Here is a 13799-nt window from a genome sequence, read left to right on the forward strand (position 1 = left end):
CATGGGTGGGCTGAGGACCAAAATCTTGTCATGAGTGGCTGCTGCAAGTCCCTCCCCTGTGAGCATCCCCCTTTCCCCACCCACCCACTAGCAACATCCACTGGCACTTCTCTTGTGGTATGGCCTGAAGTTACTTCAAAAACTGGGTTTAAAAGCCTGGGATAATAAAGCGGCTTCAAAATACTGGCTCTGGGTAATGAAATTTGCCCACACTCTCCAGGAAGATGAGGAACATCTGTAATACTAATGCCTCAAAACTACAGTGAATTCAATTCTAACAGTGATTCCACCTGGATTTACACACTAGCTCTTACATGCCTTCATAAGATTAAAGAAGTAAGAGGAAAAAAACATTTATCACTTTATTTTGTTTCAAGGAAATGCTAGCAATGGTCCCATATAAATATTTATCAGACCACTCAAATTGTAGTAAATGAAAGTATCCTTAAACTTTCATACACAATAACTGAAAACTATTTTGGAAGACAGTCGCGAGATGCAAGGAGTCTGAAGCAATAAATTCATTCCCTTCTGCCAAACACATGTAATGTACAGGCAGGTCTGGTTTATTGTAAACTACATCATCTGGTGTTTCTAGTTTCCATTATTGTTTGAACACCAACTGGCTTCTCTAGCCACAGTTTGTCAGGAATTTCTTCCACTCTTGAGGTACCTTAAAAGGTATCCAAACAGAAGATCAGACCACTATCCTTAGCACCATAAATAAACCCATGGATTCTGTAATAATTTGAACTCTACCTCCATTTAATAGTATCTTCAAGCTTTCAGCACTGTGAAAGACAGGACTGGCTTATTAATGTGAATTTCAAGGCTGAAAGCACCTGAAGATAACAAGTTAACAGGGTCACCTACAGCCCGTGTTCTTATCAGAGGTCCTCTACAGGGTTAGAAATTAGTGCCAGATAACGTCTAAGTTTAAGTTCTAACGAAAATCTGGGGACTCAGATTCCTGAACAACCTTAGGAAATGAGTTTTGAAAGCATTACTTAAGTCCATGTTTATGGGCTTTGCAAGAACATTAAAGATCCTGTAAAGATCCATTTTGCTTCATGTTCAATTTCAATGGGACTTACGATGTTTCAGTGCTTTCCTGAGAAGCAGGAAAAGACTTATTGCTTCAGTTTTCCCACTGAGGAACTCCCAGGTGGAGTTACTCCTTCCTCACGTACCAGGGTGCTGCCACACCAACTCTGATAAAGCCTACATAAGCCTCTGCAGCAGAAGATGCCGTGTCTGATCTCTCTTCTCTTCTAGAACTCATTTCTGCATTTGCTATTACTAGTACACCCATGGGTAGCATAGGGGTAAATATAAAAACTTACTGAGTGCCAGGCTGTTACATCAACGTGCCAGACTAAGAAGTGGAGCTAGAGTAAAAACCACTGTTTTTCACAAATTATTAAAAAATGAGAAGGAAGATTCCAGCATTTAGGGTAGGACCTATCTCATCTAGCTCAACCTTTCAAGAAGCCAGGAAGTCTCAATAATTGTCCAAATCTCCACTGCCGCCAGAAAAGAGGTTCTGACAGATGATACTAAGTCCCCCAAGGCAGGTAGTATCATAAACCCATATGCATTTTTTGAACTCACCACCAGCTCACGAGACAGTAAAAAATACATCACTTTGTTGTGGTATCAGCACTGTAAGGGTGTACACACCAGAGCTGAAAAAACCCAGGTTTTTAACATTTGAAATAGACCATTTCCAGAAGAGTAGTCATAACTATTAGAGCTAACCCTATAATGGAAACTCGAGCACACTGTCATTCCATAACAATTTTTAAAAGATCTCTGCTCATTTTGTGTTACAACAATCTGGAAATACAGAGGGCGATTTGCAGAATTTTCTTCTAAGGAACTGCAATCAGCAGACCGGCGAAGTGAGTGGAGGTGCACATCAGGTGGGAAGCAGTACTAAAGATGAAGCTCAAGCTTCTCTGTAACCCCAGAGTTGCACAAGGGGAAGGTTACCACCCCCCAAGAAAGGTCAAAACAGCAGATACTGATGAATTTCCATAGACAGAAAAGAGGGTGAGATGCTCTAACACTGTATTCTCAGAAAATGAAAAATCATAAAGTATTATTTACATTGTCTCATCCCCCTATACTATTAAAAACTTTTTTCAACTTTTTATTTCTAGAAATGTACTTATGCATGGGTTTCATATTGAAAGATAATTCCCTTAAGTTAGACTGAAAACATGAATCTTTTAGAGAGGAGTCATCACAAATTTCCTAGCATGTAAATCTGACAGTATATATTCTTGTTTACAGTTGGTTTACAGTGAACAGGGATGGGTTATATCTGGCCAAAGCAAGGCAATCAGTGAGACCTCTACCTGAGCTAGTCACACAAGGGCCTTGTGTGTACATTTTTAGAGTATGATTCATCCAACTTATTTCATATTTTTATATGAGATAAAATGAACCATGTTTTGCAGTTGTCCATTTCTTTCTGTTGACTAGAAGCCTGAAGTGACTAGTTCTCATTGTAGATGACCACATTTCATAACAGATTACACCTCTGGAGTCCAAAAGAATGACAGTGACGCAAAACAAAAAAAAAAAAAAAAAGAAAAAAAAAGAAGAAAGTGGTTCTGAACAGGAGACAGCAGGAAGATGAGAAATCATAAACGGCAGGACCACATTATGTGTTCCTGGGTGCAGGGTTCTTACAGACAAGCTTGTGACATTTATATCAACAGTCAATAAACAGGCCAATGAAGATAGAAGATCAATGATTTTGAACCGTACACCTAGCTGGTGACAAACTCAATATCTATTGAGGCAGGAATCAACAAATAAGAGTTCTCTTTTAATAAAAAAGTTCCTTCTTTTTTTCTTTTTTTTTTTGGTTTTTAGCCTCTAGAAAACTCTTAAACCAGATTTTTAGCTATGACTCATGAACTGACTTCTAAACCCATGAAAAATATAATCTTCTGGCTAAGGTACTAGTGGGAAACCAGGAATTGTAGCCATCTACTTCACCTATGAACTGGAGTATTCAGCAATGGATGCTGAATCTTCCAAATCGATACTATATGACATGAGGCAACAAGCAACACTGTAGGAAGGGAATCCCAGGCTCACTCCCATGGCACATCTCTTATCAAACTGCAACAGCACACAGATTTGCACATATACACTATGCAGAGGGATCCACATTGATCAGTATGGAGGAGATTCCCAAGCTTGCTGACCACGAACCACTGTTCCAACCTGAATGGAGAACAGCCTGTTGTGTAACCTCTATCAAAAGTCAGATCAAGCTTGGTGGAGCTAGATCACAGAATCATAGAATCATTTAATTTGGAAAAGACCTCTAAGATCATCGAGTCCAACCGATAACCCAGCACTGCCAAGTCCATCACTAAGCCATGTCCCCAAGTGCAACATTCACACTTTTTATGACCACTTCCAGGGAATGTGATTCCACCACATCCCCAGGCAGCCTGTTTCAATGCCTGACAACTCTTTCTGCAAACAATTTTTTTTCTAATACCCAATCTAAACCTCCCCTGGACACTTCCTCTTGCCCTGCCACTTATTACTTGGATACTGCCTTTCAGGCAGCTGTAGGGAGGGAGAAGACCTCCCCCGAGCCTCCTCTTTTCCAGATGCACCTATATGCCCCTCTATACATCTACAGTGGAACAAGAAGAAGCTATCATGACATTAAATGTGTGGCAGCATGGTGCAGCGTGGATTCACCATGCAGGCCTGCTTCTCCTCAGGTATCTGCATTACTTCCTCTCTTTGGTATCAATGTGCCTCAGGGAGCACAAACACATCTCACTCAGTACTTGAGCAGAATTTTGTCTAAGCAAAGACTTGCTTGCAGTCCAGCCTGTTCACATATCAGGATGAATTTGGCCCAGCTTATATCCTAATGATTATAATGGATGCAGCAGTCGTATTTTCATTAAGGTAGCAGCCAAAAATATTGATTTGTTGTACTTCATGCTCCTGCTTACCTTCACAAATTTCAGAGGAGACAGTACATAAGCAAATAGAGTCGGTCAGTTTAAAAGTGACAAATGAACTGTGCTGAAAGTAAATAAACGGCTATATCTTTATAAATTAATTCAATATGTGACTTGAGCCCTTTTCTACAGCTAGAAAGCTGATTCATCATTCAGCAGCATTTAAGTTGCCACCAGTTCAATAGCAGGGTATTAATGTTGTGTTCTATTTGACACAGAAGGTCAAATTCTGCATTCAGCTTACAACAGCATGACCTAGAGTAACTCCCAAGCCTCCAGCTCTGCACCCAAAGTGTACTCTGATTTGCTTTTACTAAGGCTTCCATTGTATTGAACATTTGGGGAAAACAGAATAATAATCCGAAACACCTTTTGTTCTGCTGGATTATCAAGTCTCTTCTGGAACGATTTAGTGAAATAGCACAGGTTGGTTCATTTTCATGTAACGCTTGTGAAAGAGCGAAAGGCAGACAAATATTTGCATCTTGGGAGGTTTTTGACTCTTTTCCCTTCACAAAATAGATTTAAATTTTGGGGGAAAAAATTAAATATGTTTAATGTAGAATATTGAGTACACTTTACACGCACTTCAAAACATGATTTGTGCTTTACTGAACAAGAGCCCTAACTTATTCTTGGCTATCACCTCTTCTAGTCTAGGCATAGGATAAAAAAACTGGTTATTTTACTAATGAGTGAAATGCACTGTTACTCTCCCTACCAGTTCCTATAAGTTCAATAAATGTTGAATCCTGGGATTTCCAAATCAGTACTGCAGCATTTGGATCAACCTCCCACTGCTTGATAAAGAACCCATTTAGATCAAGTTGATGTTACTCAACAAGCAGGTAGGACAAAATTTTCAAATGCAGGAGCTTAAAATTGAAATCCATATTCAGTTGCCTAAATAATGTTGCCTGAATGCCTTTACTTGCTATTACCACTGTAGGACATGTGAGTTCTTAACATTCCTGGAAATTAGGGGTAGATGTCATCTTGGCTTCTGACACTCAAGTTTGATGTTTCTGGACATAGAGTTTTGACTGCTTCATCTGTGCACAGCTGCAGCAGAAAGACTCTAGCACAAATAGAATAAAAATATTTTTCACTGCTTATGCTTACGCTTAGATGCGAGCCACAGCATTTGTAATGTCGTCTGTTTTTCATAATGTTCAGTTTAGAAAGTTGACATTTGATTAAACAGTTTGAATTTGCCAAAACATACATTTTAATCTTATGTTTAATACCACATTCTCAATTAAAAGCTTTAGAAAAAGACATTCAAAGTCTGCTGAAACCACAGTAAGCCCACAGACCTAACATATTAAATACATTTTTTGAACCTGTTGACTAATATTTTCTAATTCCCTCACTACTTCTAGTGGTACACAGCCGCACCATTACTACCAACAACCATCCGACATTTAAACAGCCAGTTTGTCATGTTTTTTACTAGACATCTTATACTTTTATATTTAGTATTTTCAGCATTTTCCAATAGAGTTGTTAATACTACCAAGACCAAAGGAAAGCTAGTACAGTTCATTTACAGTTATGAATCATTCCCTTGATTTCTAAACGCACAGAAGCACACCAGTGCTGATAAACACCATGCTACAAAGAATGACATATCATTCCAGACTAACTCTTATGAAAAAATGACTCCCAACAACAAGAAGACCACAAAGAGGTTTTAGGACAAAACAGTTCTTGTTTCATGCTCCTTATTTCCTTTCATTGGGTTTAACACTGGATTCAAGGTCACAAGTGTTGTGACTCTGTGGAGGTGACCTGAGCAATTTATAATGATCAACAGATAATACAGTCACTGAGAGCGAGTTATTCTGCAACAGTCACTGTTTCCTAAATGGAGTCATCACACAACTGCTGAAAAGAAATATGTATTATTTCACACCCACAGAATGATAAACGTATCCAGGTTTTAAATCATGTCATTGCTGTACCTGAAAAATGCTTATTTATAATTCTGTCTTGTCTGTCAGAAGAACTGAACTTCTTGTTAAGGGTTGAAAACAATTATGCCTAAGCTTTGCTTTTGCAAAAATACTCTATGAAGAAAAAAGAAAATTACCAACAAAACTCACCAGTTTCTTCATCTATGCTGAATCTCCCCAGGCCACTGCCATCCCTGATGGAATACTGGATCTCTCCATCTCTTCCAGAGTCCTCATCTCGAGCAACAACTTGCAAAACACTTGTACCAATGCGGGAGTTTTCCTTTACAGATCCATTGACGGCAAAGTCAGGAAAATATGGGGTATAAAGATTTTCGTTAACATCCACCACTTCAACTTCCACAAAAGAAACAGAAGAGAGAGAAACCGGGCGTCCCTTGTCCTTTGCGCGGACGGTCAGGTTGTAGAACTGCTGCTTCTCATAATCGAGCTCTTTGTTCAAGCGGATGGCACCACTCGCTTTGTCTATCTCAAACCTCCCATTGTAATCATTCACCAGCGAGTAACGGACTTGGCCTCCCAAGCCCAGATCTGGATCATGAGTTTCCAACCAAGCTATGACAGTGCCAACCGGCAGGTCCTCAAGGACCTTCACATTGTAGCTGGATGGTATAAAGGCTGGAGAGCAATCATTAACATCATCCAAAAAAACCTTCAGCGGCACAACAGAAAACTGCTGATGGCCACTCTCTGCTTTGTCCCTAGCCTCAATCTTCAGTGTGTAGTTTGCTTTTGCTTCCCGGTCTAGTTGATCTGCCACATACACCATTCCTGTGGAACTGTTGATAGCAAATTGCTGGATGTCCGTCAATACTGAGTAAGTTACTTCACCATTAGATCCCAGGTCTTTATCCCTGGCTTCTACCTGGATAATCTCTGTACCAAGACTTGTACTTTCTAAAATATTAACTGAGTAACTGTCCTGTAAAAAAACAGGCTTGTTATCATTTGCATCCTCCACAGTGACAGTCAACAGCCTCCATGCAGATTTCTGTGGATTACCTAAATCATAAATGGTAATATTAAGAATATAGAGTTCTCTTTTTTCACGGTCCAAGGGCATGAGAACATTAAGTATTCCCATCTCCATGTCAATGTTGAAACAACTATCAACATTACCATCAGAAATTGTATAAAGTACTCTTCCATTAAAGCCCGAGTCTGCATCGTAGGCTTTTATCCGCAGGATGGTGGCACCAACTGGCAGATCCTCTGAAACCTTTACATCAGTAGGGAAGGATTTGTCGAAATGTGGTGCCTGCCTGTTTACTGAATAAAAATCGAGAAAACCATCTTCCAAATTCAGCTTCACATTTGCTTTTGCCTTTTTGAGTAATTTTTCTGCTAGCTTCTGAGCAACTCTGGTTTCTCTACAGCTAAAGGTCTTTGAAGACACTTTGCCATGAACTACTGAAATATTAACAAACATAGCATCAGCAAAGTTCTCTCCATCAGTTGCTGTTATCTTAAGACCAAAATTGCTGTTCTTTATGCCAGAATTAATTAGAGATTTTTTAAGTTGCAGGACACCAGAGTCAGGATTTAAGTAAAAAATGCCAAGTTCATTTCCAGAGATTATTTTGTACTTCACCAGCTCTAACTCATCTATGTCTATTGCAGAAACAGCAGTGATGTGACCACCAACAGGAAAATCAGAAGAAATCACTCCCTGACAGGCTACTTTTTCAAAGAGGGGTTTGTTATCATTGACATTGCCTATGTATATGGTGACATTCACCTCACTTTCATGGCGGTAGGGAGAACCCCAGTCAGAAGCCCTCACAATGAACCTGTAGCTTTCTGGTGAAGACTCAAAATCCAGTTCTTCAGATGTGCTGATAACACCTGTAAACTGGTTTATTGTAAAAGGTAGTGAGTTCAGACTGGCAATACTGTATGTTATGTATCCATTTTCTCCCCTGTCTTTATCAACTGCTGAAACTGCCAAAACGCTAGATCCCACAGGGACACTTTCATTGACAAATGAGCTGTAGGAGAGCTGCTGGAACTCCGGAGTGTGATCGTTGGCATCTTCTAACCTGACAGTAACCCATGCTTTTAAATCACCACCTTTGCTCGTATATACTTCTAATTCATAGAGGTCCTTCTCAATGATTTTCAAAGGACGAGCAGTAGTAATAAGGCCTGTCTTGGGATTGATTTTAAAGTACTCAGCTTCTTCACTTGGAAGTATTCTGTATTCCACACCCTGTGGCTCAGGCATCAGCTTAACTACTGCAACCACCACTCCAGGAGGTGAAAATTCACTGATCAAAACATCATATGCTTCCTTTTCAAACTTCATGGGGATACTTTCTTTCTTGGGACTAGCAATGTGGACTAGTTTGACCGCTGAAAATTTCTGAGGAGATCCTTTGTCCTTTGCTTGGAGAGTCAGGTTGTAACCATATGGGAAGTTGTCCCAATCAATAGGCTTTCTTTCTTTGATTTTGTACTCATTCATCCATTTACCTTCTTTAGTCAGATAGAACTGTTCTAGTGGATCTCCAGCCACAATAGAAACAGATTCTATTTCCCCATTGGCTCCTTCATCTAGGTCATCAATGTTAACAACTGCATAGGTAGGTTCCTTGTCTGACGGGAAGGGAATATGGGTTACTACGTTTATTGTTGGGGCATGTTCATTGATACGTTCAATGTGAACATAAAGCTTGGCAGTGCTGCTTACCCCATTGTTTCCATAAAGCTTCATCCCACGGTCCACTGCCAAAATCTCAAGATCGTATCTGTTTTTCTCATCGTAGTTTAACCGGCCACTTAAGGAGATAACACCACTCGTAGGATGAACTGAGAAGAGATCAACTTTATTTTTGAAGTAATAATAAAATTCACCATTGGACCCAATATCCGCATCTGTTGCGGTCACCTGTGCAATGCTAGTCCTTAGAGGAGTGCTTTCTGCTATTGTGATGGAGTAAGTGGTTGGTGAAAACAAAGGTCTTAGGTCATTCATATCCAAAACCTGGATGTTCACTTTTGTCCATGCTTCCAAGTCCTCTCCTCTGACAGACCCTTTTACCATCAATAAATAGTTGTCCTGGATTTCTCTGTTCAATATAGCAGAATTCCCACCTTTAGTCCTTATTCTGAGGAAGCAAAAGTCAGCAATGACGACTTCCTCTGCTTTAAAAAAACCCTCATCATCACCAGACACTATCCTGTACTTGATATCCCATGAAAGGTCAGCCAAGGTAATGCCCATTCTTGTCTGACTGTTGACATAGGTCCTGGCTGCAGAATTCTCGTACACTGTAGCATTGTAAGTGGAATGTGTGAAGTGAAAGCCAAGCGGGGTGGTCCCGTAAACTACCTGGCAAATGGAGGCCAGGAACTTGACAATCAGAAGGGCAAGGCATGACGGAGGTAGTCGTGAGCCTGACCAGTGGCCCATATTCACCTCCATCACATCATTCTTTCACCCTGTGGCAGAGAGAGAAAACAGGAACTAGTTGATCAAGAGATAAAACCTGTACTGTGAAGTGAGATGTCAAAATTACTTAATAAATTTATAATTAAAATAAAAACGATGTAATATTTATTCACCATACATTTATGGAAAACATAATAGAAAGAGAGAACAATATACACACATACACAACTACACCAGTTTTGGTTATTTTTACATATGTGTGCACAGTATGTATGCATGTATGTACACATACATGCACATATATGTAACTACATATATGTGTATGTATGTACACTTCTTTAACATAAAAAACCTCTGTGAGACCCTATCATATCTATATACATATGCACACAATTCAGAATAATCAGAGTGAAAAAAAATTTAAATCAGACACACACATTTAAGTTTAGAGAAAAGGATGAAATCCATACAGAAATAATGGCTTTTATTTATCAGAAGCTCCAATTAAGCCTAAATTTATTTGTTTTGTTTTCAGAGCATATTGGAGAACTCATTTTCAGTCCTAATGTTTGGAAAGGAGACAGGATTTTCATATGTAAGTCGCCTGTCAAATGTTACCCTTTTTTTATGGGAAGCTAAGAATGTTTGATGAAATTTGAGCCACTAAGAACAAGTAGGATAAAAAAGTCACTATGCAGCCATTACTTTAAATACAGATACGTTCAGAAAAATCAAAATTAAGGAAGAATTATAGCTAATTAAATGCAATTGCATATACATATACATATACACATGCAAACACATATCCAGATATTGAAAACAGGCAAAATACAATGAAGAAAATAAAACTGCTCAATGAAGCTCCCAGGTGAAGATTCAGGTTAAGAAAACAGCACAGCTGAGATAGCCCGTACATAATGCTGCTCTTGCATATGTAGCCCAATGCACCTGTGATTATGGTCAACAAATGCACTGGTTAACATACCCTAAATGAGGGCACAGATGAACATTTTTTTTTCTGTAAGTCCAGTAAATGCTTGGTACCACTACCATCCCAACCAAAGAAAGCTGAAGGCCCATTCCAACCTACTATCTGTCCTGCTGCCAATGGGCCACCTCGACAAGTAAAGGTGTAAATGATCCTTGCTCAGATAGAATGAATTCCAGCTTACAGCACATTTCACTGTGGTAACCCACAGCAGAATTTGGCTACAAATAAAGCACACATCTCCATCACCATTGGTCTGTCTTAACCCAGTCTGCCACACTCGAGCCATTTCAAAGCACTGAGCGCCTTCCTACTGATTTCAAAAGGCTCATTATAAATGTAAATATTCAATTGCAATTAATAAGCAGCATGTGGGTAAGACTTGGAGTTCCTCCATATAGTGCTGTTGTGGAACAGCCCCAGTGCCTTGCTTCAAGGATTTAAATTGCGAGGTTAAGCGGAGACAGAGTAAGTGGAGACACTGGCTGAAGGTTGCTGGAGGGTGCTGCAGAAGCTGGGAGCCAGGTCCTGCTTATCGCTTCCCACTGAAAGGAGAGGAAAGGAGCCTGAGGAAACTAGGCAGGTGCTCACAGCGAGGCAGTGTGAATAAGTTTCTTTGTTACAGAGTACATACACTGCTACTTGTGAAAATCATAAAAATCAATTTTAAAAGGCAGTTATTGAAAGACCCACTGCAGACACACGTTGTTCTCATTGTCATTTAAAAGCTGCTTGAAAACATAGTTTTCTCCAAGCTAGAATACAGAATGAAAAAGGAAAGGGAAAAGTTGCTGATAATGACAGAGGTTAATTTAAACTTCCAACATGATTTCAACATCCCCAAGGAGACTTACAAATTGCATGTAAGTTCTGGAATATGAGTTCATGTTAGTTGTCACCTCCAATATAATGGAATGATTATTGCAGTTTTAGTACTAAAAACGATCAATGTATTGCGCTGATGTTGTAATGTCCACACACAACGCCTGGCTTCCTGATCCCACACTCTATATCCCATTGTTTAACAAATTGATCGGTTTGATCAATTCTCCCAAGTGTTTGTCAATGCACTCATATTTCAATACACTTACTTTCACATGCATTTACACATTCTCCCCCTGCTTTGTTTCCTTTTCATTTTCTTTTCTATTAAAAAAAACCCCCAAACAACAAAAAACCAACCAACCAACCAAAGAAAAAAAACTCTTTAAGAAGAGTAAGAGTATCACCTAATGATAGCAGGCAAATCCCCACAAAACTCCATGTGGCAGTTCCTTTTCTGAATACGCCCACTCAATTATTGTGTACATATCATGTGAGTCCTATGATTAACATCGTGTCCCATATAGTTTATACATCAAAAAAGGCACAGTTTTCCAGTATGCTTTGGATACATGAGGGACCAGGATTCCCCATGCTCTCCCTGTGCTCAGGTTGACCCCCAGGAGACCCAGGAAGGAATTTTTCTAGTTCAGCTGGGAAATATTATTTTATTGTTGTTGCCATTTCATTCAGCTAAAAGACGAGCAGTAGCATCTTATTTCTAAGCACAACAAACATTCATCAATTTAATCCACCAGTGCGAAAATATCAAAGTCCCTTATTTTCATGGGGCTTTATGTGATCGCTTTGAGTATTGACACTTAAAGTTGCTGCTTCAGACTAGTGTGGAAGATGATGCTGGCTGTATTTTATACATATATATATGTACAATATACAGTACACTGCCAAAGAAAAGCTAGGCAAGAGGAATGAGAAATTCTAATGAAAGAGACACAACTCATGAAAAAATAAAGGGCTGGACCTCTTCTGTGATGTGCCATTATCAAAACACTCAACAGACAAATTGCTGTATTGCTGCCTTTCACCAAGAGCGCTTCAGCATCCTTCATCTATACTACGACAGCAGCCTCTCCCCACTGCTAAGAGCAAGTGAATTTTTGCTGGCTTACAACAGAGACTGTTGTTATGTTTCGTATAAGCACTTAGACTTTTATCACAACAGTTCAGAAACTTCACTGAATGAATTAATTTTCTTATTCTCTGGAGTAAGGAACTTAATTGTCTTATCCTATTTATGTCTCATTTGGTGGTCTAATTTTTCCTGTCCATAGTTCAGCCTAAGCTGATTTCCCTTCACCTTTCATGGTCATCAACATCAAGTTTCCAAGTCCATCATAACTGGAAATCAGTTTCCCTGCAAAATTCATTACTACAAAAAAAATTATTCAAAACTTTCCTTTCAGGTTTGCCACACCCAAGGTTACAAACTCTGCCGTGGTAGATGGGCATCGAAGTAGATATTTACAAAGCTCTGTGATTAGGTGAACCTAATGAAAAAGTTATGTATATCCCAGGCAATATAACATGACAACCTTACACTCCTATTCCATCTATCTTTTTATTTTCAGAGAAAGCCAGGAGCAAGACCTAATCTCAAATATACTGCTGCAAATCCAGTCATGTCAATAGTCTAGGGTTTTAGAGGGTCAGTGCAATCAAGATCAGTCCTGAAACACTAAATTCCACCTATAAACAACATTTGTATATGTGTGCTATTGTATGTATGTTTTAGTTATGTATACACATGCAGACACAGACACACAGTATTGTATTTTTAGGTAGAATTTCATGGTTGGCACTGGAAAAATTGGACCTTCACATCAGCCTGCACTTTCAGAGTTTGATTTCATTTCAGATGTGGTATGCAGAGTTGTAGCAATCTCCTCATTGAACTTATTAATCTATCCATATATTTATATGGCTATCATCATTATATTTTATGAAAGTCCTGACGGATGAGCTATTAAACTGCCACTTGGACTACCCAAGAATGTTTTATTCATTTACTAAATTCCTTTCTTCTGGGATATTTGTTTTTAAGAGCTCATAACACATACATACTTAACACACAGGAAATGTAATGAGATAGGTTACAGAAACAAAGTACAAAGCAACCCGCTGTAAATTAAGAGGCATTTCTTTAAAGGCACTTCTTGTCAAAAAATGTTATGGTTTCAAGTGAAGAGAAAGGTTGTGATTACTTCTGCTTGATTTTAAAATGTTTGGGCAGGAGTTACCAAAAAAAAAAATCCCCTGGTACAGCTCAACATGGTTACTATGAAGAAAAACAGAAAGAGGGAAAAAAGTAAGGAAAGGAAAAGGAAAAGGACAAGGACAACGTTTTCCGAGAGAATAAAACTGTTCTATAACAAGAGCAGAGACTAAAGAAAAATAACACCTTCTAACTACCCAAGGAGGTGAAAAGGTAACACAAGTTATCTTGTGGAGTTCAGAATCTTTCCACTCTAGCTGTCTGGCCTTGATGTGGGAATGAAGAAATGGAAAAATAGAACAGTGTATCTTAATTTTAATACTCTTTAAAATAAACCTGAACATCATGCAGAACTCTATAATTTCAAATGTAGTTCACCACTCTA

The 13799-nt window shown here is 39.0% G+C and overlaps 1 protein-coding gene across 10 annotated transcripts in view; it reads right to left on the bottom strand.

Moving 5' to 3' along the window:
* Positions 1-13799, bottom strand: part of FAT3 (FAT atypical cadherin 3) — a 403423-nt gene that overhangs the window by 304522 nt on the left and 85102 nt on the right. For all 10 annotated transcript variants that reach the window (XM_027651027.1, XM_027650956.1, XM_027651114.1 and 7 more), the window contains one exon: positions 6110-9421. In XM_027651027.1, the coding sequence (XP_027506828.1) occupies positions 6110-9404 (3295 nt within the window). In that variant the 5' untranslated portion in view covers positions 9405-9421. The remainder of the gene's footprint in view (positions 1-6109; positions 9422-13799) is intronic.

This window comes from Corapipo altera, unplaced genomic scaffold, assembly GCF_003945725.1.
Source record: "Corapipo altera isolate COAL_440 unplaced genomic scaffold, ASM394572v1 0, whole genome shotgun sequence".
Taxonomy (NCBI): Eukaryota; Metazoa; Chordata; class Aves; order Passeriformes; family Pipridae; genus Corapipo; species Corapipo altera.